Source organism: Passer montanus, unplaced genomic scaffold (assembly GCF_014805655.1).
Source record: "Passer montanus isolate IOZ18808 unplaced genomic scaffold, ASM1480565v1 scaffold2, whole genome shotgun sequence".
NCBI classification, from domain to species: domain Eukaryota; kingdom Metazoa; phylum Chordata; class Aves; order Passeriformes; family Passeridae; genus Passer; species Passer montanus.
Window position 1 is genome coordinate 9,917,257 of NW_024366591.1, and position 25,696 is coordinate 9,942,952.

Below are 25,696 nucleotides of genomic sequence, written 5' to 3' on the forward strand. Positions count from 1 at the left end.
GCAAAGAGCAGCTTTCTGAGCTGTTCCCTGCCAATTGCTGACAAAGGCAGTCCTAATGAATCATTCTGAATTGTGATCATGTGCTACCAGCCCACAGTGAGCTGCCAAAGAGGAAGTGCAGCTTGTTTTCTTTCATTTTCTTGATTCCTATGCTGTAGGAAGATGAAAGGAGAAGGAGGAGGAGGCAACAGCGGCAGCCAAACTTAAATAATTCTGACGATTCCCGATATCAAATGGAGGCCCCTGAGTGGGACCCACTGAAAAATGACACCCTTCCGCCGACCCTGACGCCAGCTGTCCCTCCGTATGTGAAGCTGGGCCTGACCATTGTATATACTGTTTTTTATTCACTGCTTTTTGTGTTCATCTACGTCCAGCTCTGGCTGGTCCTTCACTACAGGCACAAGAGGTTCAGTTACCAAACTGTCTTTCTGTTTCTGTGCCTGTTTTGGGCCTCTCTTAGGACAGTGCTCTTTTCATTTTACTTCAAAGACTTTGTCACAGCAAATTCTCTCAGCCCCTTCATCTTCTGGCTTCTCTATTGCTTCCCAGTCTGCCTCCAGTTTTTCACCCTGACCCTGATGAATCTTTACTTCACACAGGTAAGCAACAGATATTTAGTTGATTAAATGTAGCTGAATGGTAAAGCCTTATTATGTCAGCATCATGAGAAAAATGTGATTTACAAATGTACTTTGGAAATGCAAAAAGCAAATTTCGGTTGTTTATTTGGGTACTTTAACTTCTGGTCTATATGTAAGTCATCAGTGTTAGAATGAAACCAGAGTCTGAAGTGATCACTGTGAGAATATCAATTAACATGTCTACTGTCTATAAAAATAATTCAGAGATTGGAGAAAAAATGTATAGGAAAGCTTGGAATTTGGACACCCAAAATGTCATTTTATTATTATGCCCTATTATTGTTATTAGACTTTAAAAACCTCCTGGCTTACCAGACTTGATCTCTGTGTGCAGTCAGAATTGTAATGTCTGATTTTGCCAGCAACAAACCCCTGGTCCCATTTTTTTCATAAGTTGGCTGATGTTTCTCAGTGAGGTTTCTATTATGTGTATAACAATCAAAACTGTTGATGGAGTCCTACTGTGGGCCCAAATTCCTGTAAGGATCTGTATTACAAACAGCTTTGACTCTGTTCAATAAATGCTAAATTGTGCACAGACACACCCTCTATTTCAAAGGCTCTCTGATGGAAAGGTAAATTTGCTGTATATTGGAGTAAAAGAAATAGAATCTCCGTTTCAGGAAGAGGTCTTTAGAGTGTATCTGTGCCACGGACATCTAAGAAGTCAGATGAGTTAAACTGCACAGGGCTCCAGGTTGCTGCAGCTAGAATTGCTTGGAAATATTTATGGTGATCTTGCACTTGGCAGAAGGATGGGATTTTGGCATGCTGAGACAAAGAAAGGCTGCTGGGCTTGCCTAAAATCTCACAGGAAACTTGCAGGAGGGCAGAGACTGGATTCTTTACCTCAATCCCACTGCAGTGCCTGGAGCAGGATACCAAGCCTGCACTCATGTGGCCCTGATCAAAGTCCTCTTTCCCAGTGCAGGAGCAGCTGGTCAGGAGAGCATCAGCCAGCCCTGGTGCACACCAGACAGTGCTCAGGATGCTTTGGGTGTTGCTGCGTGCCCCACTCGGTGCCTGGGGCTGGTGCTTCTGTAGTCCCCACGGTGTTTAACAATGCTCTGTAGTGATGACAGGCCTTATCAATTATGAACAGCCTGACTGGAGACATCAGGCTGCAGGGCTGCTATCCCAGAGCTGGAAAAGCAGCAGTGGTAAGCATGACAGCTGTAAGAAGATCACTTGAGTTGTAGAAGGTATTAAATACTTAGAACCATATACCCAGTTTTGTGCTTAGGTTTGCTTTCATGGATTCAGCATCTGAAATGCCTGCTAACTCACCCTGCTCCATTCCCTGGTACTTGAGATATATTAAGGGATTACAGGAACCTTTCATCTGCATACTACTCAAATCCAGCTCAGGCATGTGGTGACCTATGCTTTATCCCATAGCTATTGTGAGAATCATTTGATAACTGTGCAACTTCCCAGGGTCAAATGTCCATCAGCACACAGTCCATCCTATCACAGTTCTGGGGCTAAGTCACAGCCTGGGGTCAGACCCTTCCCTCAGACACACATGTGGGGCTGCTGTGGAAGTCTGGAGGCAGAATGCAGTATCCTGGCACTTGGCCAAGAGAAGCCTGGGCTGAAGGGAGCACAGGGCGGGCACAGCAGTCTGTGCAGTAGTGTCAGCACTCAGGAGGCTTAGTGCTGCAGGTAACATTCCTTTTGTCTGAGGATTATCTGAAAAGACAGCACACAGAATGCAGACATATGTCCTTTTCAATTATTTTTAGCATTGTTGTCTGATAGCATGCAGGAAGTACAAGTCAGTGGTTGGAAACAGAAAAAATGCTAAGGCTGTTGGATCTGCCTTTGAGACAGAATTCCTGCTTTGTCATCCTGAGTCCTCCTGATCTTCTTCTGAGCCCCTCTGAAAAAGAGTGAAATAGTTACCTGTCTGGAAGAGCTGCTGTGAGGCTTTTGAAACAATATTTGCAAGGGACTTTCAGAGTTTGTGATGTGTGTCATAACCTTTAAATACCTTGGGCCACTGTAGGCAGACTTAAGAATAGTATTGTTGTTTGTTCTAGAGCTAGTTGCAGTCAGTGAAATCTAATCTCAAATATCTCCCCAGCTGAAACAAAAGTTTAAGAAATACAAGCACAGCCATTCTATGAATGTAGGACAGAATAAGTGCATATATTTTTAATTCACTGTTATTAATTCTTTACTTCTAACCATAAAAAGGTGGTTTGGCTTGAAATTCAGCATCTTGTATGTAATGTACATCTAGCTTTCCACAGCAGACAAGCAAGAACTAGTGTGAAAGGGGTGGAGAGAGAAAATTTTGTTTTCAGTAATGGCTTAAAACTTCACAGACCTGTTTAGAAACTACTTTTATCCTTTTATTTTCTAGAAGACAGGAAAGAAGGGTCTGCAGCTGTGTGTCATTGCATGAAACCCATGCTAGTTCACTGGTGCTTAGCTAGAGGGAAAGAAGTGATCTGTGTATAGTATAATAGGTACAGAGCACTGGAAGAGATCCCATGGGTCTCTGGAATTCATAGGTTTTTATTATCTGCTGTACAGCACCCATCACTCCTAAATGTGGCACTGCTAGGAAAACATTTAAATGTAGATGTGAGAGGGAAAAAAGTGGTTAAAAATATTGCAAATCCTCCTGACCAAACAAAAACTCATTTGGCAAGTGCTAGAGGGTGTTTTTCAAATAATAAGCACCTTTGAACTTGCCAGAAAGTTAGCCACAACTATTCTCTTTTTTAATAGGTATCCCAAAGCCATGCGGAATTTCAGCTGTGTTTTATGTGTAGCAAGACCAATAAGCCCTGATGACATCAGCACAGCAGAGTTTTGTCCCCAGACTTGAGCATCAGCACCTGCAGCAGAATAACCTGTGTTCTTCTGTGTGTGTTGGGAGAGGTTGCTAAAGCAGGGGAACTATGAACAAAAGAGAAGTTAGAATCAAAATAGTTCTGACTCAAAACAGGATCTTTGGCTTAAGACTAAATGTGGGGTACTTTGTTGTAATGCCCTACTTATAGCAAGTGGAAGGTGCTGCAGATAAGGCCTATAGAATAATAGGTACTCTCAGAGATCCCATACTGGAGAAAATGAATATGTTTTTTAATGGAATAAGTGAATTAGAATTAGCATTAGAATTTATTAATCCGGTGTCTGTATTCATTCCCTTCTAAAGAAAAATAATGTGATCTGCCTTCTCAGAAGGGGAGGCCCTCTGCCTACTTGAAATCATTAAAATAAATCTCAAGATGAGATTCAGTGGCACTTTTGTAAAACAGTAGCACAACACCAGCAAGTAATAGCACTTTACCAAGAGAGCAGCTCCCTGATCCTGATCCACCAGATAGGGAGCCAAAGTACATTTCCATCTTCAGAGACCAAAAATCCCATAGAGATATTTGCCTCACACATGCAACTTCCAAGGGGTTATTTTCTGATAAATAACATATTTTCCACTTTAAAGGGAAAGAAGTGGAGGATCCCACAGTGAGGCATCCCAGGCTAATGAAGAAAGTGAGGATTTCAGGATTTGGGTACTCTTTTATTTATGTCCTGTTTTCTCAAATCTTCCCTGACAAGGGGACACCGAAATGAGTCCTCAGGCTTTACAGTTAGTGCTGTGGGTAAAAGAGTAAAGAGGCTCTGGGAAAAAAATGTAGTTGCCTTTTCCAGTGCATGTGAGGGGTGGGCAGAGAAGGACTTGCTTCACTTTGTCCTGTTTGCTCAGGCTTTGCATTTCCGTGGGGAACAGAACACAAATGAAGAAGGAGAGAGGCTACGATGGAGGGTTACAGGCTCAAAGAACAAGGTCAGGGCCAAAGACCATGAGCTATAAATTTCACTGAAAATCCCAGGCCTCCCTTGTGGCCGGGCACAGAAAACATTTGGGTAAGCTCTAGGTTCTGTCATCAGGTTGGGAACTTCTCCAGGATCAAGGAAAAATAGTGCTGAGCTCAAGAGCTGTGAGACAGTATGGGTGGAGAAGGTTGGTAGGCAGATTTTACCTCTCCTTCCTCCTCCCTAACCATCTTCCCTTTTCTTTGGCATCTGGATTGAGAAACTTACCTTGCCTCCCAGGCAATGCTGATAAAATCAGGGACTTTCAAATGAAGAGAAGTTGTACAGAGTAAGACAGTTCAGAGGGGAGCTGGCCATGCCTGGCAGGGTGGGGTAAAAACAGCACAAGGCTTTCAGAAAGTTTTCATGTATTTCAGAAGAGCCAGAGTAAATGGTAGCTCTGGGAGGAGAATTAAGAAAGTTTCTCATTTTCTAATTACTGAGGATAGCATTTCAAAAGTCCTCACCAGTGAGAGAACAGAGAGAGTTTTTTATTTTGGAAAATTCTTTTAGCAGAAATTAATAAATCATATAAAGCTTATTATTAATTTAAAACAAGCTTTAGATGTATATAGAACTACACATGAGTCTAACTACATATGGTAAAACATCAGCAAATATGTTTGCTGTAAAATATTGCCCTTACTAGTGTATCTACAGAAAACAATCTTCAATTGCAGATTGGCTGGCTGTCAGCATCTGATATGAAGGATGAGGTCATTGACTTAGAAAATAATTTGATAGGAAAGCTACTCTTGAAAGTTTACTGTGGCTGTCAGCCCCCACAATCATGCATGTCCTTTTAGGACTATTTTTACCAATTTGTGGAAGACTGAGTATGGTAGTGAGTCACATTGCCCATGTCTGTAGGCCTTACAAGCTGTGTAGAGTTTAGAGAGTGGAGGGAAAACTTGCCTGTTTTGGGAAATCTGATCCAAATAAAAGAATGAACATGGAATAAAGAGAGAAAGGGGAAAGTGGACCTGGGACTGAAAGATACAGAGCAGAAGGAAGGTAAATGTGCTGATGATGAGGTTGTGGCATTATTTTCAGGTTTCAAAGGGAAGTTTGCATGGAATGTGACAGAGGAAGAGAGGGACTGTGGTGAAAGGAACAGGGGGGGAAAGTGCATGCTATGGTCCTTATAGGGCTTTTGAAGTGAGAAGTTGTAAATAAAACTGAACTTCATTCCTGTGCAGAGGACCAGCTTGAGACATATGCGAGCATTTACCACATATCTGAGGCTTTTTGTTGAGCTGAGCTGTAGCTCCTGTAAAAGTGAATTGATCAGCTAGCACAGGAGGTACAGCAGGGGTTTGTGGCAGTCATCACATCAGTTCAGATAAATCAGAGCATGGACATGAAAATTGCTCAAGGGAGATTTTATTTTGCTTTGGGAATATCTGTCTTGGCTTTGACAGCTGTTTCACTGATACTTATAGAGGCAAAGTGGTTCCTGATTAGCTGGAACCCCCATCAGCTACAACAGCCTGGCCCTGTCTGCCTGCTCTGCTGCCCAGCAGCTCTCTAGAGCTGTCTGCAGCCAAGCTGCTGATGGGTCCCATGCCATCCCCACTCCTGGGGCCTGGTAAAATGTCCCTAAGGTCAACTGTTTACATCAGCTCCTGTAATGGGAATTTTCTCTGGCTGTATGAAGAGATTTTTGGAGTCCTTTTGAACTGCTGCAGTTTTATATGCCAGACATATACCTCAGGGGAGTGGAGGAGGGGGTGTGAGAATCTCATTTGAGGTTTCCAACCCTTTGGCAGAAACAGAGCGTCAAAACAGGATATTTCTCCTTCAAAGAACAAGCAGAAGGGGAAATACTTTTAAGACTAAAAAGTAACCCTTTAGACATAAGAAAATTAGCAAGGACTTTCACTACATTTTCCATGTTCAACTTGGGCCTCTCTGAAAGATCTTTTTAAAACAGCCTGCTCTCTGTTTGCTGTTTAGTCTATTCTTAGGAATAGTCTGGTTTGCTCTGGTTTGCTGGAAGACTTACTTAGATGACTCAGATATTGACTGGAAGCTTTCTCAACACTGCTGCGAGGAGGGGCCATTGAGCAACCAGTCTCTTGAGCTAAATGCTAAAAGCAAGAAGCTGCACCCACGCATGTAAGGTATATTGAGATCAGCTCCTGACATCCTTACTCCCACTGAACAACCCTTTATTCCATGACAATCCCACTGTTTCCAGCAGGGCTACTCATGAACTAAAGCCCCATCAGTTTTTAAGCAAAGGTGGCAGAATCTGGCTGCCTGTGCTCCTTTCTAGCAGTGAATTGATAGGAATTCTCCACTCCTTAAAGTGTAGCTTTCATTCTATATAGCTTTTTTTTTTTTCCCTCTTGAAATTTCAGGACATGTATCACCTGGGACAGGTTCACCAAATGCAGAACCACAGTAACAGCTGTTTTGGTGATCTTGAATCTGAAGATCCTGTTGGATCTGCAGCAGGAGCATCACATTTGGTTTTACCTGAGTTATCCATGGAGATTTTGCTGGGCAGTGGTCTTGGGCTGGTTTATGTGACAGTACTTGGTGACTAAAGAGGGATTAGTAGATATTTTTGGGGCACCACTGGAGATAGCATTTAGAAACTTGATATTTGCTAGGTTTTGTGAAACCAGAACAACTAATTGCCCACTGGAAATTGCTTGTCTTGTGAAGTTCTTTACAGAGGCTCTGAACTCTTCTGTTCAGTGCAGCTCCTGAAAAGTGTCAGAATTAATGGCACAATGTGTGTAAGTGCTACTCACAGTAGGTGAGAATTGTGGAATGACCCTAGAGAGAAGGATTATTCATTTAGTTTCATTGAGGTCAGGAATCTGCTTCCTCCCTCCCTTACAGAATGAGCAGGGTAGGCAATAAATCTTGTACAAAAAGTATCTGGGAAGTATTTTGAACCTCATCCTTTCACTGAAACTGACAGCTACTCTTTATGCACACCAGAAGTGCAGAACATTTGCAAGCCCCTTGTACCTTTCCTTTCAAAAGCAAGTAAATAAAACAACCTAAAAGTTCTTCCTGAACACCTGTGAGATTTCATGATCCAGGAATTTGGAGAATGAATCACAAAACTTTTAAATAAGGGATACTATCAGAGATGTTATCTATTTGAAAACAGTATCAATGGTTGCAGAATATTTTTACAGAGTTTTTTTCCCCCAAGTTTTCAATTTTCTTCTCAGCTTGTTGAAAAACTCAGTGTTCTCTGCAGCTAGTGCTAAGCAAGCTGATGCATCACAAAAATAATTTCCATGTCAAGGCAGCTGTTTATGGTGAATAGGAGTTAAATGACAAGTTGTTCCAGGAGATCTGGAACAAGTTGAGCCTGATTTTCACCAGATCTATGTCTCATGATTGACTCTCAGTTGTTCCCATAACTGGAGAATTTCTTACAATATTTAGCTTTGCAGACTCTCTCCTATTGGGTGATGTGTAGAATCATTATGTAGGCTTCTCCTCACAGAGGACATGTATTAGATACATTTATAGAGTGCCTTTTTTCCCTTTAAGTCATTGATTTTTAGAAGGATGATAAAAGACCATGTCTTTGATACTTCAAGCATTTTCCCATCAGTTTTCTGAAGTATTTTAAGATTAGTAGAGGCCAGATAAAGAGACTGACAGGCAGACACATGTCTACAGTCACATTGTGATCATTTAAGTCCCGTTTCCTTGGGAAGGCATAATAATCATAGCAAATATTATGCAAACGTTACTAAAGGGCATGCAAAACCAAGGTAAATGGATAAGATAGCATAACTTGAGGAGAAAGTGATTGGGAAACAACCCAGAATAAGTCATACATCATGAAGTTTTTATAATACTTGTAACCAGTGTGCTTTTTTGTTGGTTTAAATGAACATTTGTAAACTAAGTTTGTTTGGAAACCATGTTAACTTATAAAAAAGCAGTGATACTTTCAAGTGATTTTTTAATAAATAAGATACAAAACATGGTAATATATTTTTGCATAGTTTCTGATGATGGTTGAACAACTATGACTGATGGCACCTAGCTACATTGCAGAAAACTTGTCAGTATTTTATCTTTTCTGGTACAGCAAGCTAACTGCTGGGCCTGAGCTTTCTCTCTGTAAAAGCCTGTATTGTTGTACAGTGAAGAGACAGTCAGCAGAAGCCAAATAATACCTCACAGTAAAATAATGAGTTTGGCTCTCAATGGCATCTTTTTGGCAATGCAACATGAATGTGAAAGTATATCTCTAATTTCAGGCCAGGGTACTATGACGGGCCCTTCATGGGAGCATTTGGTGTGAGCTGGTTTGTGTGATAGACATGTACTGAAGGGTCATGTAAGAGCCTACAATGATTTCCCTCTACGGTTACGGTGACATTGATCCTTTTGTTAATACTGGTATAAAGGATCTTATTCCTAAAGCAGAGTAAATGAAAATAATAGTGTAGAACAGTTTGTATACAAGTGCATCTGATCACCTGCTGAGTGGTTCTAGTACTTTGCTTAGAGCTTGCCTGCCATGGGTAAGCAATCCGTGCAAATCCGTTATGTAATGAAACCTGTCATGACATATCCTGTGGCCTGTGAGACAGAATTGCTGTGACTCACACTGTCTCTCTTTACTGACATGGATGCTATGTTTGATGCAATATTTTTTTGTTTTGCAGGTGATTTTCAAAGCTAAGTCAAAATATTCCCCAGAGCTACTGAAATACAGGTAAGAACTTTGCAAACATTCAATGTGGGAGGGAAGAGCAGCTGTGCTGTTTGAGAAACATATTTTATAATTTTTGATGCTCATATTTCAGCTATTCATATTTGTATATCAATGTCAGATGATGATGGTTCTGAAGCCACCTTCTTCCTATCAACTTTAGGGGACTGTGTCCTTTCTCAACACGGGGATCATTTTTAGACAGTCACATATTTCAAAAGTAAATATTTCAAATGCAAGTGGAAAACACCCAGCCTGGGGATTTGTTTATTGGTTCTTAACATTTGTATTACTAGGTAAATTCAGATCCAGTGCTGAAGAAGCAGAGTGATGTGTTGGGGTTTTTTGACAGGAATGAATGGGAGTGGGTATGTTTTAACCTGTGAGGTCAATGCAATAGAAGCCTTAAAAGTTTTGGGAGTATGACGGACAAGTTGTGAAGAGAAAGAGCTAGGGAGAATGGATTCAATTTCGTGATGTGTTTGGGAGCTTATAGGTAACCTCCCCTGACTCCATAGACTTGAGGTTATGGTAGATTTACATTTAGGTGGAGAGATTCATTTGGCATGTTTTTGTGAAGGAGAAGCTGTCAGGATGTATTTGAAAGAACCCCAAAGGGCAGTAATGTCCAGAAAGCTCAGGAAGAGCTCAATAAATTAATATTTGTTGTGCCAATGCTTAAAAGCCTCAGTTGGGCAATGCTGTTTGGAAGGAGGAGAGAGTGGTTTTCCCATTCTAAAGAAAGAATTTACAACATGAATTCAAGATAGGAAAGCAGAATGATTTAAACTGCAATCTGACTTGTTACTTGCTGACTGTTAGGAGAACATAGTACTGTATCAACAGGGCAAATATGATCACTGTCCTTGCTCTAGAAATTTGTTATCCTACTGGGTTTTCATACAGCTTGTGGGGCAATCATCTATACCAAGTGCTTTGGGAACCATGTTTGGTATAAGGGCAGTACAGTGAGAGCAGGTTGAGGTGGGCTGGGGAGGGAGTGGGAAATGCAGAGTGTGATGGCTGACTCAGGGATGTGGGCTCCAGGCTGAACTGCAGCTTTGAACCCCCCTTTTGCATTCTGGTTCCTGTGGGAAGAAAATCTGGGAGTATGGGCTGGCAGACAAGCAGAACACGTCCCAGGCAGGTCCCCCAGAGCAGATGTGGCTGCCCCTGATGGGGCACACGGGCAAGGGAGATAAACAGGATCACTCTGCACAGAGCCAGCTCAGGGTGGTGGGGTGCTGCCTGCGGACAGGTTCTGCATGGCTTTAGAGGTGAGAGCTAGAAGCTTTGAACCTCATCTGTTACTGATGCTTGTGGCAAGGCTTTGTTCCTGAACACTGCCTGAAAATGTCTTTCTTGAAGCACAGGGGAGCTCATGATATTCAGTCAATGCCTATGAAGTGACTGCATTAGCAACCTGCATGTAGCTCTTGGAGCATTTTGTTCCTAAATACAAATGTACTAGAATTACTCATGCACAGACTACCCTCCTCATGAGAGCTCCATGTCCACCCTGACTCTTCCTCACTGGATTTCTAATACAAATTACTCTTGGATCTGGCCTAGTTTTTTCTTTCTTGTTCAGCTCTCTTGGTAAGGAATTTCAGTTGTATTTTGTTTTAACATCTCAATCTCAGCATGAGTGTGGTTAGTTTGTCTAAAAGAGCTGTATTAATAAAGCTGACCTCATTTCCTATCTTACACAGGGCAATTGAAATGATGTAGTATGTGCACAACCACAGATGAATTAATTGTAACAAACTAGTGAAAGACTTGCATAGTGGCTTGTGTTGGAAAGGACCTTTAAAGATCATCTAGTCCAACCCATGTCCCATGGGTAGAGACATCTTTCATTGGATCAGGTTGCTCAGATCCTGAGGGAGAGATAAATGATGGAAAGATTCAAGGCCTACAGCATCTGCACTTACTGAATCTGATTTTTCTTCATTACTGAATGTCCACTTTTTGATTTTTTCCCCTCCATTTTCTTTAATAAGTGTGAGACCCTATTGCCTGGTATTGCCATTTTTTGCAACAGATGATGGCAACATAAATGGGACAACTGAGAGGTAGGACTTCTGTCTCTATACTGATACAGGTCTCAGAAATCAGAATAATTTCAGATTAAAAAAAAAAATCCTATAAATCCTATTGGGGATTTAGAATCTTAGGCAAACTTTATTCAGAACAGCCTAAACAATGTTAGTAAAAGAGCTCAAGGTGAAGCCTGTGCCCAATTTCATATTTAAACAGTCCTTCTGCCTGTCATCCTGGACTTGGGGATTTCTTACTGTCACCAGGTTTTTGGATGAGGCTTATTGTGCTGTATGGGCATGTCTTGTTACACACAAGCCTCAAACACTGCATACAAAATACAGTCATTTTGAACAGATTTTCAGGTTAAACGAGGCAAATCTCACTGCATTTATCTGAGGTTTTGTTTTCAGCTCAAAGAAAAACTTATGGGCACATTCAGCCTGACACAGAAAGAACAGAACAGCCTGGCATGTTTCTTCCCCAGCCAAACCAGATTACACAAGACTCCTTTAAAGACTAGTCCCAAAGTGAGGATTAGGCACAATAGGCCTTTGAACTTTCACTTGCACTTTCACTGGTGCAATCTGGAAACACCTCTCCTGCTCTGCTTTTCTGTTTTCTATAAAACTCCATATGCTTCTTCATGCCTTGTAGGCGCTCTTGTAGTTGAATTGTAAAGATACCTTCTGCCTTTAATCTGCTAAAACCCTAAAACCCTTCCCCTAGAGAGACAGTTTGCATCTCTATCAGTGCTTTTTCTTAAATTCAGCAACAATGCTTCTATTGCATTGCAAATCAGGCAGCCGTTTCCCCAGCCACATCATGTTCATAAGGGGGCTGGAAGATCCTCATGTGAAGAGCTGCACGACTGACTGGCCAGGACAGCTCACCCTGGCACATATGGGAGTGTGTGGGCACGAGAGAGTGAAAGCACTGGGATTTTTTGGGGTTTTTTGGGGGGCTGGTTTTTGGGGGTTTTTTTGTTTGGTTTTGTTTGGGGTTTTTTTCTTTTCGTTTTGTTTTGGTTGTTTTGTTTCGTTTTGTTTTGTTTTTTGGGGAGTTTTTTTTCTGAAGTCTGCAGAGGAGGAGCCTGGTCTGGAAGCCTCTCGGCCTCGCTGGTTGCAAGCCAGCTTGATGCTGCATGCCAGCATGCAGGCTGTGCTGCAGCAGAAGGTCCTTCTGGCTAAGGTGAGCAAGGGGAGGGCATGTGCTTACCGTCCCACAAGCAAGGCAGGTGTAAGAGTGTGCCCTTCCTCACAAGCCCCCACAAGGGGACTAGAGATGGGACCTGGGGAGGGGAAGGAAAGGAAGATGTGACCACTGTTTAAAGACTTCTGAGGTAATTACAAAAAGCTGTAAATGTACCACCATTACAGAGGAAAGCGTGTGAGAGAGGAGCTTCAGGAGTGCAGTGCTTCCAGCATTAGACTATGAGGTTTAGAGGAACTACCTCCAGCTGCTTATCCTAAAAAACAGAGCCCTGCCCTGGGAAGTTAAGAATGAGCACAATCTTCCTGCTGAGAGGGAATTTCCGTGCCTGGCAAGGAAAAAACAGCATCCTTGCTCACTGCCAGATATAGCTGGAAAGAAAGGCATTGATTCACAAGCTTTTAGGCTTTCAGTTCTCCCTCTAACACAGTTAAAATATCTTAGAGGTGTATCTCCTCCTTCCCTACCCTCTGAAATGAAGCCAGCTATGCTTCAGCTTTTTAGCTGCATTGATGCAAACCCAAAAGAATATGAATGTGTGAAAGAAAAAGATCCCCATTGGGTAAAGTACTGTTAAACAATCAGAACTGGATTCCTCAGGGGCAGTCTGTATGTTTGTTGTCAGCCAAATTCAAAGTTCCCAACAGGCATGAAATGCTGTGGTCAAAACCTCTTATTCAGTGACTGCAGATTATGAATCTTATCAGTAATTTCCTTGGTCAGCAATGATAATGAGCTAAGCAAATACTTGAAATGGAAACATGCTTCTTTTTTTTTTTAATGGAAAGTCCCACATGTTTGCGTAGGCATAAGGAGGAATGACAAGCAATAATAAATAAAAAAATTACATACTATGTAATACCTTGATTACATGGTATTCTTATATTGTAGGTATCAGTGCTGGGTAGGTTGGAAAAGAACCAGATGGATAAAAACAGTCCAACTCCTGGGCTTCTGTCTGTCACATTTTGGTTCCAGGTCTGCTTCTGTGGTTGTGTAAAGACACCTTTATCCTGGCCTAGATGGCAAGATGCCAACCCAGAATCAATATGCATAGTTAAATTTCTTGATGTTTCTTTCAAGAGGTTGACCATGACCAAATTGTTTAGGAAAAGAAACAGAGATGGAAGCAAGGGAACCAGTAACTTGGAGATTTTTCCTGCTATTAGACACTTCCCCAATTTGATATCTGATGACAAATATAACAGTCAGTGATGCTTTATGTGGGAGTGGTGGTATAGGAAAACCAGGGTCAAAACCAGTCCATTCCAGGCAGAAGTTTTTTCTGGGAGTGAGTAGGCAGAGGGTTTGTGCTGTGTATGAAGTGCACAGTGTAAAAAGGTACCTGTATTTTTTAAGTCGTTTTTGAGAACTGTGCTGTTCAATTTCTGCTGCAGTCTTCTGTGTTTTGCTGCTTGATATGAGTTTCTTTACTCACAGCTTGTTGTGTAACTGTAAAAACAGGTTTGAAATGGGCTAGGTTAATCTCTCCAGCAATCTGGAGCACTTTGATTTTGGCTCAGGCAGCTGGTTACTCTGTCAGCTGTGGCAGCCCAACACAGGCAGATTTCATTTCTCAGAGTGCAACTTCCATCTCATGATGGACACTTGCTGAACAATGTTGCTAAAACTGTTTTCTTCTCACTCTCCCAGGTTGCCCCTCTACCTGGCTTCTCTTTTCATAAGTCTCCTCTTCCTCTTGGTGAATTTAACATGTGCAGTATTGGTGAGGACACAGAATTCAGAGAGAAAAATCATTGTCTCTGTCCGGGTGGCAATTAATGACACATTGTTTGTGCTGTGCGCTGTTTCACTCTCCATCTGCCTGTATAAGATCTCCAAGATGTCTTTAGCCAACATTTACTTGGAGTCCAAGGTAAGGTACATTTTCAGTTCTTTTCAAGTACCTTCTCAGATACAAGGGCAGTGCAAGGCACAGGCACAAAGCCTGAGAGCTGGAGGCCTTAAACTTCACAGCCTGTGCTTAGCTGGCTGTTGTGTTCAGTACATGAATTAAATATTAAATGGTAGCAAGGGACCTTTTGGTTAAAACCAGTGACCCCAAATATGTGGTTTTGAGGCAGATTTTGCATAACTTTTTGGCTGGAATTTCTCACAGCTCCTTTTCAAGCAGACACTGCTTTCTCTGGGTCCCTTGTCTGAAGACCACTTCAGTACTGCAACATAGAAGTGGCCTGTACTTCAAAATCCTTCAGCTTGTCAAATCATTGACTAAGTTAACTGTTTAAGGTGGCAGCATGCTGAAGATAAGCCAGACAGAGAAATATGAATCTTCCTTTATATACTTGTAAATTCTTATATATATTCCTACAGATAATTAGAATGTTTTTTAAAAGACTTAATACATTATAACTTAGTCAGCTGGGGAAAAGGGTTAAAACATGTCTTCTATTACTCTATAGGATGTTCTTTAAAGAAATATTGTTAGATTTATATCTTTGGACACATGCGGTGGTCAAGGAGCTGAGTGGTATCACATAAGCATGCAGTGTTTATTATAAAATCAGTGAAGATGTTTTGTATCTATAGACAATGAAACAAGGCTTTCAACAGTCCTTGCATTTGCAGAAGACAGTTAAATCTTGAATTATCAGTTTAACTAATAACATATTGCTGTTACCACAACAAATCCTTAAAAAAATTAAGGTTTAACTGCTATTTAGAAAACCTTATAGTAGAATTCCTCTCTACATTTACTTAATCAGATGAAATAAGTACATTTCCTGTTTAATCAAATCCGGCCATGCTGCACAACAACTAAAAGTTCAGGGTTGAATAGAAGATTTAAAAACACAGCTCAGTTTTGTTTCTTTCAAGCCTGTCATTTGCTGACCAAAGGGCACTGGCAATGGATTATTTTTATTAGTAAGAAAAGTTTTTCTTGTGCTGAAAATCACAAGGGAATAAATCCCTGTAAAAAAAGCAGTGTTAACCTAAAGGAGGTTTTGGTTCTGTTTTTTTGGTTTTGGTTTTGTTTTGTTTTCTCCTTCTGCAGGAAACCTAACCTTCTTTACTCCAAACTACTTCACAAAACCCAAAGAATCTCTAACATTACTGCAGACAGGAAAGGACAGAGCACTCAGCTGATGAAAGTTTGAATGTAGAAGTGGGAGTTAAAGAGTGATTTGCTCCTCCTTTCTGCTGACCTGAAATGGGAGTTCCTCTGAGGACTTCCAGTAGGGTTTGACTGCGCATACTTTAGGGATACAGATAACTGAAACTAGCTGTGAATAAAACATCTTGGTTTTGTCTGCTACTGTTATGCCAAAAAACTATCTAGAGAAGAAAACTCTATTCTCTGCAGTGATATGACAGAAATACTGTTGGAGATAATGCCTGCTCTGTGGTGCATGTAGGTAGGCATCAGTACTGGCAGCCTTTTATTTGCATCTCCCATTTGCTGGCATATATCTTCTGACCACATGTGCAAACACATTCATCTCCATGACCTGGCACAGGGAACCATCCTGGTGCTCTGGGCCAGGGCTGTGCCAGCACCAAGGAGGTGCACAGCCCTGCCCTTAGGTGCTGACTTGGGCTGGTTCTGTGGGGGGACACACTACCAGCTTGGGGCTCCCCTTCTTTTCTGCAGGGGCCTGTGACAGAAAATTCTCCTGGATTTACTTTCACTGCTTCCTTCTGCCCTCACTGACCCACTAAGTGTATTTGAAGCATTTGAAGTGTATGGAAGCAAAACCAGGACACTTTTATCTGCTTTTTTGTATTTGGTGGGATGGAAGTTTGTTAAATCTCTACACATTTAACTGTTAACTGTTAAAGAATGACAGCTATGTAGGGAAATTTATACAGGGAAATACCAACCCCGTTCTGCTCTTTGCTTCTGCTATCTGCAATCTGTAAATGCCACCGAGCTGGGTTATGGTATGTGCCAGTCAGCAGCTTCTCTCTGCTCTCTCTCCCTCGGTTTCCATGACAGCACCACTGACTTGTTAGTATTGAAGGAGAACAGAGAAGTGCCTAGCAAACATTTCCTCTTTAAAGCATTTCCTGCTTGCTGGTATTGCCACAGCTTTCACCACTGCCTGCTATGGATCTGACTTCAATTCCTGAGTAGCTGCAGTCTGTTGGCACAGTCCTGTGTGGCTGCAGGTTACAGCCTGGTGAATGGTGGTGTTTCCAGGCTGTTATAAGCTGGAATTCAGAGACGTTGACTGCACTGGGTATTTTCAGAGCCTGGCTGGTCCCTGAACCAATGTTATTTTGCTGAGAAGGCAGGCAAGCTTGTTTTCCACAAGCTTTTTTTAAAAACTTCTTGAGCTCCTCTTAACTTATGCTCACTGGGGAGGGCAGACTGAGGAGCTGGGTCAATAAAGCTGCAGGGCCAATAGACAACAGCATGGGAAAGCAGTCCTGGAGCCCTGGTAGTCTCCTGAAGTCCAGGAATTCAGGACATGGTGGCTTGGTGACTTCCCCTGATACTTCTTTAGCCCTTCTGCTATGTCTACTCTGATAACCACAGTGCTTTGAACCTCTGACCCTCAGCTGCAAACCAAGCAGAGTGTGTGAGCAGACGGAATGAGATGCAGACTTTCCAGTCTCCTGCACTGGTTTAAAAGGTCCTGTGGCAGGGAGAAGCAACTTCTCTCTTGGCCTATCTCTCTCACATAGATGAAAGGAACCCATCCTCCTGGTGTGGGTCTCTGCCAGCAGAGGGAGAGGGCAGGGCTGGAGAAGCACATGACTGCAAGGCAACTTAACTCTAAATGCACACAGCACTTTAACCCATCTTTCCTCCTTTGGCTGTGCAAAGCACTATTCCAGAGCCGTCTACAAAGAATTTACTTGGAGTTTCTTTCAAAGCCAGTCCCATTTTTGTGCATCTGCCTGCCTCTCTGATCAGACTCACACATCCCTGCAGCCATGGCTCCTGGATTCTTTCCTGCTACAACTCCTGTGCTGCTGTCTCAGCCCCTGATAGTGACCCTGCCCACTTGACATAGTGGTCAGGCAATTACTCCTCTCACTGGATCAGACTCTTTCCCCTGCTTTGTCCAGTTTTCTTTCTAGGGCTTAGGAACTGTTCCAATTTCACACTTGCAGTGTCATTCCTCCCCTTGTGCCCAAGCTGCAACTCAGCCTGCCCTGCCATGGTCACTCTGCCCATAGGCTGTGCTTCCACTTTGTCTCCTCTGTGTTGACATTAGCTGAGGCAGGATGTTCTGTTCCTGTCTGTGCTGTGTTTAAGTGCTGACTGTTATGACCTGCTCTGTACTTGTGAAATTGGTGCAAAGCAAGCAATTGTAAAAAGATGCAAGGTTGCATCATGCTAGCCAGCATCTGATACAGGATGCTCTGTAGCTAGTGCAGAGCTGAAGGCTGAATTCTGTTGCTCCACCTGATACCAAGTGGGTCTTCCGTGTTTTCACTGCTCTGAAAATAGCATTTGTTCAATAAAATGTAAAAATTAGTCACAGCCCATCTTGGTAAGGGCTGGAACTGCTACCATTGCCTGGAAACCACTGTGCTGATAAAATAAAGGAATATACATAAAATAGGATATATAGGCCAAAGAAGGAAAGACAAAAAGTCAATTGCATGAGACAGACTAGCATGACAACTCTCAAAATCCATGCAAAGCAAAATTGTTCTCAACTTCCCTTATGAATAATAACCTGTGCTTAAATCTCTTCCAGGGCTCATCTGTCTGTCAGGTGACAAGCATAGGAGTGACTGTTATACTGCTTTATACCTCACGAGCCTGCTACAACTTGTTCATCTTATCGTTTTCCCAAACCAAGAAAGTCAACTCTTTTGATTATGATTGGTACAACGTGTCAGATCAGGTAAGTATGAAAATATTTGCTAATGAGAAAACCTAATTCTCTAGCTGATGATTGACTTCCTAAATCATATCACAGGAGAAGTAAATATATTAAAACCCTATTTTATTTTTCTTATTCAAGGCACTAAGATTGTTTTGCTCCAGGAATACAAATATATGATAATTTTGGCATAAGGATAAAAACTCTGGTTCTGTGCTAAAAGAAAAAAGTAACCACAAGACAAATAATTTTTAAAAAATCTATCTTTTATTTACCTTGATTTTGTTGTCAAAAGAAAGAGCACCTTTTCTTAAAAATAGACAGGTATTTTGTCCACTGTAAAGAATGTATTGTACTTAAAGAAGCAGAAAAACAGTGCTTGATTCCACTGAAATGCTCAGTTCTGAGATATCCTAGCATCTCCCACTGCCATCCAGGGCTGTGGGGTTATTTACTATAATTCTGGAATAAGGATAAGGCTACAACTCTTCCCAACCTTTAATTTCAATTGACAATTTACACTAAAAACTAACAGTAATAAAAAAACTCTAAAGGAAATAGCAGAGGATTCTTTGTTGAATTCTAATAAATTTCAGCATCCAGTTCCTTTCTTTGCTTTGAAGAGTGTATTTAGGTCCCAGTGTATTTCCAGCTCTGGGCCTGGGTCTGGATCATGTGTATCTTTTGTTTGGCCTCAAAATCCCATGTCTCCCCTGCAATCAGCAAGCACCTGCAGACCCAAAGCAGCGCTCCCAGCCATGCAAGGACCTTGTATTGCCCAGGTGGCCAAGGAAACCTGCAGCCATTAACAAATTTCTGTTGAGCAGGAGGTAAAACTCTAATTAAGAAGTAGGTAAAGAGTAGGATAGGATTGCCCTGAGGACCTTGTTTTGTAAGTAAATTGAGTAGGGTCTGTCAAGGGACCTTTAATCAACCTTGCTGCAGTGCAGAGAAGAGGACTGCACGTGTTGCCAATAGAATTAGAGCACTCAGGTTTAGGCAGAAGGGCATTAGGCTCTGACTTTCTCCTGAATCAAACTATTCCCTCTTGTCAAGCCCTGAGGAGTTGCTGCTGCTCCTGCTGACCCCTTGCAGAGGACAACTTGTGCTCTGACTCCTACAGTCTGGAGTAACAGGGGCTGGTATGGCCAGACTTACTTGGTCCTGTTTGCCCTCTGGAGGCAGAGGTTGTTCACTGGTAGCTCACTGGAATGCTTTTTAGCCCTTGAGTTACTACTGCATTTTTGAACACCTATTCTGGCTTGTGACATTAGGGTTGCATGGATTTTGGGGTAAGTTATTCAAACTATATGTAAAAGGCCTGGAATAAAGGAGTGGGTACTCAATTTGGTACCAGACTCAAAAGACACTTTCAAAATTACAACACAATAAATGTACTGTAGTATTGCCTCAGGTCACCCAGTCAGAAACACCCTTTTCTCTTCTGTACAAAACACATGAAAGGATGGGATTTGCCTTCTGTAGCTGTGGGCAGTGGTGGAGATCTAGAGAGAAGATCACAGCTAGCTTGTGCTGCAGTGCCCACAGGGTTAATCAGACTTAGAATGTGCACCAATTTGAACAGACCCAAGCCTTTCATTTTTAAAAGCAATGCCCTTGACCATTGACTGTTCCTTTACAATTATTCCCAGCAGGACAGAGACTGGAAAACTAGTTTGTCATTACCTGAATTTGATCACTTCATCAAGTGATTGCATGCCAGGCTTTTAAGCTTTTAAGCTGGGAAGACCCGTGCCTTAAACTGATATTTCTGAAGGAAAATAGCAGGAGGAGGAAAGGAAAATAATGTACCCAAGATAGCATATTGATTTTTTTAGTATGCCTTTAATCATAGCCAGGTTGATCTGGCTCTACAGAATGGAATTTCTGGCATCGCCTCCTATACCTTCAAATGAGCTGCCATCTTTATTTTTAAACCCTTTACTCTTTTACTTTTCAACAGGCAGATCTGAAATGTCAGCTGGGAGATGCAGGTTACATAGTGTTTGGAGTGATCCTTTTCATCTGGGAGCTCCTGCCTACTTCCCTGGTTGTGTATTTCTTCCGTGTCCGAAACCCTACAAAAGATCTAGTAAGTGGAATTTGTTAGTGTATTTGCAGGTGTAATGTCCAGGCAGTTCTGAAGGGCTCAACTGAGGGATCTTTTGTTTCTTTACATTCTGACTTCTCTTTTTCAATGTGTCTTTGGCAGAATAAGAGCAACCAAAACTTCTCACTTCTTTATGCTAACTCCTCTTGAAAGAAACTCATCAGGTTTATCCAGAAAGAAAGGCCAGGTTCTCAAGCAGTTTATCTAAAAAATCTTTCTTAGGGTAGGGACAACTTCCCTTTGAGATAATACAGCACTTTATTGGAATAGGTGGAAAAGGAGTTTGTTTTCCAAACTTGGCATCTTTCATCACATAGTAGCAAAAATGGTTGTGTGCTACCAGGGTTGTGCAATAATAGATTGAATTTTTTTCAAGTCAAAGACCAGTGGCCATAATAAGCACGTGCTGACTTGTTGGCTATTTCAGAAGACCAGAGATTAAGGTGTGAGTTGTAAGGATAATTCCTGGTAAATGTCCTTAATATCTAGGTAGTTAATAGATGGACAAGCATTTTTTTGTAGCTGTAGGCAATGTCTCCAGGTTAGCTGGTTGAGAGGCACACAGGAAGTACAGCCCTCACTAGGATTAATGAGGTAATGTCTCTGTTTCTGTAGGCCAAATGAAACCAAAGCTAATATTACTCAAAAGGGATGTGAATGGTAAATACACAAGTAAGAGAAACAAATGACAGAATAATTTTCTAGACAAGGTGATGGGTTTTATCCTCATATGCACATTTCAGAGACCATGATAAAGCCAAGATGAACAAGGAAGGAATACCTGATATTGCAGTAAGAAGCCCCATGGTCCCAGTGTCCATGACCAAAACCATCTCAGTCTCACTCCTGCTTAGGAGTTAACCAGGACAACTGCAAAGAGAAGAAGTGTTTTTAAGTACAGGCTAGAAGTCCTGCTCTTCTAAAAAGTGACCGCAGAGAGATCTCACTTCATTTAAAGTGGGCTTAGTAAGGCTCTACCTGGTGGCCAAGTTTGGATAGTGTGGAGGAGATTCACAGAGAATGAAAATAATGGAAGTGATCTAATCACTCATTCGAAAATCTGATCCCATGAAGACTTGGAATCCTAATCAAACAAGAGCTCAAGTGGAGTCAGACAGGCAGTATTCTCCCACAAGAGCATGGCAGTAACACATATAAAATATTTTTGCATTGTGATTTGCAGAAAGCCTTATATCTCCATAAAGACACGGTTCAGAAGAGGCAATCAGTGGTATCACTTCCTTTATGGAAAACTTTTTTAGGGTAAACATTATCTGTAACCTGGGTTAGATCATATATAGATTTATTTTTTTTTCACATAAGACAAATATTTAGAGGAAGACCAGAAAGAAGTAGAACTGAACAAAAAATTAAGAGACTGTAGCAAGAGAAAACTGAACTTCAGTGTGAGATCGCCACAAGAGGGAGACCAAGTGCATATCACTTCCTTTATGGAAAACTTTGTTAGGGTAAACATTATCTGTAAACTGGGTTAGATCATATATAGATTTTTATTTTTTTTTTCACATAAGACAAATATTTAGAGGAAGACCAGAAAGAAGTAGAACTGAACAAAAAATTAAGAGACTGTAGCAAGAGAAAACTGAACTTCAGTGTGAGATCGCCACAAGAGGGAGACCAAGTGCCGCAGGATTTTAGGCTAATGCATTCAGTAGGCTGCTACTTGGCCAGAAAACATGGGGTTAGAATTAACCCAATTTTTAGTGAAAAAAGCATTAGGTAAAAATCAAAAATATTCTTTAATTTTTAATAAAAAATCCTGATAAATAGTTTTTTGGTTTCATTGTTCATTTGGGACTTAAAAAACAAAAAGTTTGAGTAGAGGCATCCTGCATTCAGCATTACTCAAATATGAAATAATTCAGTGAATTATTTTATATTATGAATATAAAATAATTCACTGAAATAATCAGCACCTATAGCCTGGAATGAACTGTCTGTTGGCTCTGGTGCTGACACAGGGTTACAGCAGCATGTGGCCCTTTGTCTTGCCCTACCTTTAACCAGACAAATGTTGGAAATGGGGGCATGACAGAGATGCATTTAATCCTCATTTCATCTTTGTCAAAGTTATTTAACACAAAAAATAAAGCGGGATATCAAACTGTTCTCCTTTTTAAGAGAGAAGATGTCATCCTACTTATCCACAGGCACAGCGAACCCCTCTTCCCTGGGGATGGGAGCAGTGGATCAGTGGTTGAGGCTCAGTGGGTTCTTAGATGTCTCCTTGCACTGTTTCTGGAATCAAACTGATTTCTTGCATCTTGTACGTTTTCTATTTTGATTCACAGGGAAACAAAGTGAAAATGCTTTATAAATGAAAGAGTTATATGTACACTCCTTTCCCTGCTTGTCAAAAGACCTGACCTCAGGGTTTGACCCTCACAGCACTATAGATTAGATACTGAAATTGCTTGGTGAGGGCCTAAGGGACTTTTCACCAAGCAGGATGCCAAGCTTCAACATAATCAGTTCCTGTGGTAAGGGAGGTAAGGCACCAGGAGGGAGTGTTAGCAATATGAGAGGTAAAAATCAAATCTCTTTAGATGTTTCCTATGCTTCCTTCAGCTCCTCAGCTGCTTCCTACTGCTCACTTCAAGTCAGCTACCTAAAAGCATGAAGTGTCCTGGATGGACAGGAATTTAGCAGAAAGGTTGAATACAGACTGGTGGCTTCAGAAGGTCAGGTGTTTGCTAAGAAATAAGGATAAATAAAAGCTGTTGAGATCAATATCACTATGCTAGAAGAGATGAACAGTAATGCATAATTATTTCTGTTGTCTTCAGCAAATGCAAAATAGCATGTTTTATTTTGGAAATCGTGAGGTAACTTGGCAGCAACTTCTTCTGGAAGTCAGGCACCAGGCCATTGATAAACAGCTATTTGATCCATGTTGCAAATACTGACTGAGGTTTCCCTTTCCTCAGGCCAATGCAGGAATGGTCCCAAGCCACGGCTTCAGTCCCAGGTCTTACTTCTTTGACAACCCCCGCAGATACGACAGTGACGATGATCTGGCCTGGAATATTGCACCACAGGGGGCACAGGGCAGGTGAGATGATGCAAGAGTGAACCACTTGCTGCCCAGAAACTGGAGGAGGAGGAATTCTGACACACCACAGAAGACTGATGTGAATTGTCTAGCTGCAATTGCTGCACAAATCCTAGCAGGGTGAGGGGAAGCAAAAGAGGAAGCTGAGGTGGAAAGGCAGCACTGAGTGACTGTGGGGGTCAAAGTAGACACTAAAAAGACACAAGAATGAAAATCATTACGTAATTTAAGAATTGTAGCAATGTACTGCTTGTTGAAAAACTCAGGTCAGAACTTTGTTTCATCCTCTATTTCTTCTGAGAGTGGCTTCAGAAGTGGCATTTACCCATTCAAGTGTGAGGGCAAGTCTGCTTAGAAAAAAAGCTGTCTCCCTGCTCAGGCAGAGCAGGGAGAGGCTGGACAGTACAGGCAGCAGCTTGTGATGGTTGTAGCGATAAGCCTTTCAACTTAGGTTGTCCTGTCACATGGCTAAATGTGAGGGCAACCTGAAATGAAGGGAGCATCAGCTTTCCCGTATGTTGAAAGCTTAGAAAAATCCACCAAACTGCTGAAATCCCACACAGCCCAGAACTGGAACAAAAATTCTGTCTTCTCTGCACAGCTGTGAGTTTAGGTAAGGATTCTGGTCCAGGAAGGAGCAGTTCACATGAAAAATGGCAGCACCCAATTCAGAGAAGGAAAGGCACTGACAGGACTATGTCCTGCCCTGAAAGGAGTCTCAGTCGTGTTATCCCTTTGCTGTTGCTACACTATGATAGGAATAGATTAATGTAACCACTCAAGTAGTTAACATAACACAGATCTAGTTCTTGTCACTTATTCAGATGAGACAGTGTAGTCACTGTCTGTGAGCCCAGACCATGGCTCAGTAAACTTGCACATTCACTATTTACAGTTATCAGTCATCCTATTAATTAGCATTAATTAGTTTTTCACATAGTAACTAAGCTCATGGAGGATGCTGGAGATGGTTTGAGCCAGCAGCACCCTCTCTTCCATACTGAGCCATCAGGGAACCACACTGCTAACACATGCACAGCTCCCAGTGGAAGCCAAACCAGCCACATGCACTGTGCCATGCTGCTCATGGGAGAAAAGACAGCATGGAAACTACGTCCTGGGGTCTGGGACACAGACATGGGAGGTTTAGATCTCTGACAGGCCCTTGCAGAGCCAGGACTTGGCAGGGATGAGCAGCACTATTTCTGGGATTTTCCAACACCTTCTGGAACAGCAAATCAGAAAGGGGAGGGTCTTTAATGAACCAAGAGAATCAGGAAATAGATAATGAACACTTGGCCCAAAATGACTGATAGATCAGAAAAATAAATAGCTGCCTGTACCCTTGGTTGGGGCTTTACTTTATTTTTGCACTTCACCATAACTATCTCTACATGATTGCTTTTTCCCCATGTTCTCTAAGCAGGTGCCTACAGAACCAACCTATCACTAATGCTTCTATTTTCTTTCTAAGTTTCTCTCCAGACTACTATGACTGGAGCCATCAGAACAACAGCTTCATGGCTTACATAGGATCCCTCCAACACGACCCAGCACTGGACACAGACCGGCCGAGCCCTATTTAACTTCAATCGACTACAGCATTCTAGGACATTGCAATATTAAAACCAATGTTCCCAAAAACACAGCTTAGCAACTTTCCTTCACCTTTTGGTTTTTAGAAACTTTCCTATGCACACATAAATGAAGAACCTTGCCATGAGCTTTTCATAGTTCAAGGAGAAGTATAAGCTAATGATTTAAACTTTGAAGACTGTTCCAATTAATACCTTGTTCTAAGCCATGGTATTTTGGCTTTGAATAGAGTTGTTAGAAGGTATAGTTTAATAATTTTAATGCTCATTTTAAAAGAGCAAATTTCATGAAGTGAAATGGCATAATTATTTTCTAAGTATTTTTATTTTTACACTGTATATAGTTAGAAATACATGATTATGATCAATATACTGTAAACACATGAATAGATTTTTCAAATGCATGACAATTGCAATTTTTATGTGCACATAAAAGCCTGTAAGGAAAAAATATCAACCTAATTAAATATTGTCTTTTCAAGTTACTGCTATGTTCTCAGAGCACAATTTACTCTTTGGATACCACTGCTTACTCAGTGTGGTGTGATAGTTGGAGGCTAGAAGTTATCTGTACCCTGTATTCTTCTAGGAAAGTAAGAAAATTGTGTCTTCTCGGCAGCTTTAGGGACAGTCTCAGAAAAGCAGAGATGGGCATCTGCTCCAACTGGAGCACCGTGAGCTGCAA

At 41.6% G+C, this 25,696-nt stretch overlaps 1 protein-coding gene across 1 annotated transcript; it reads left to right on the forward strand.

Moving 5' to 3' along the window:
* Positions 1-98: 98 nt before the first annotated feature.
* Positions 99-25,496, forward strand: GPR137B (G protein-coupled receptor 137B). Its single transcript, XM_039707650.1, has 7 exons — positions 99-602; positions 9,131-9,180; positions 14,083-14,305; positions 18,105-18,254; positions 20,197-20,325; positions 23,292-23,416; positions 24,891-25,496. Exons 1-7 carry the CDS (start codon positions 234-236, stop codon positions 25,000-25,002), a joined length of 1,158 nt encoding a protein of 385 aa, XP_039563584.1. The 5' UTR covers positions 99-233; the 3' UTR covers positions 25,003-25,496.
* Positions 25,497-25,696: the final 200 nt, after the last annotated feature.

Bases quoted from the DNA above. Each gene is read 5' to 3' on its own strand.
- GPR137B (XM_039707650.1), top strand. From the start codon at position 234: ATGGAGGCCCCTGAGTGGGACCCACTGAAAAATGACACCCTTCCGCCG. The intron at 9,181-14,082 runs GTAAGAACTTTG...TCACTCTCCCAG, and splicing joins CCAGAGCTACTGAAATACAG to GTTGCCCCTCTACCTGGCTT. The intron at 23,417-24,890 runs GTGAGATGATGC...TTTCTTTCTAAG, and splicing joins CCACAGGGGGCACAGGGCAG to TTTCTCTCCAGACTACTATG.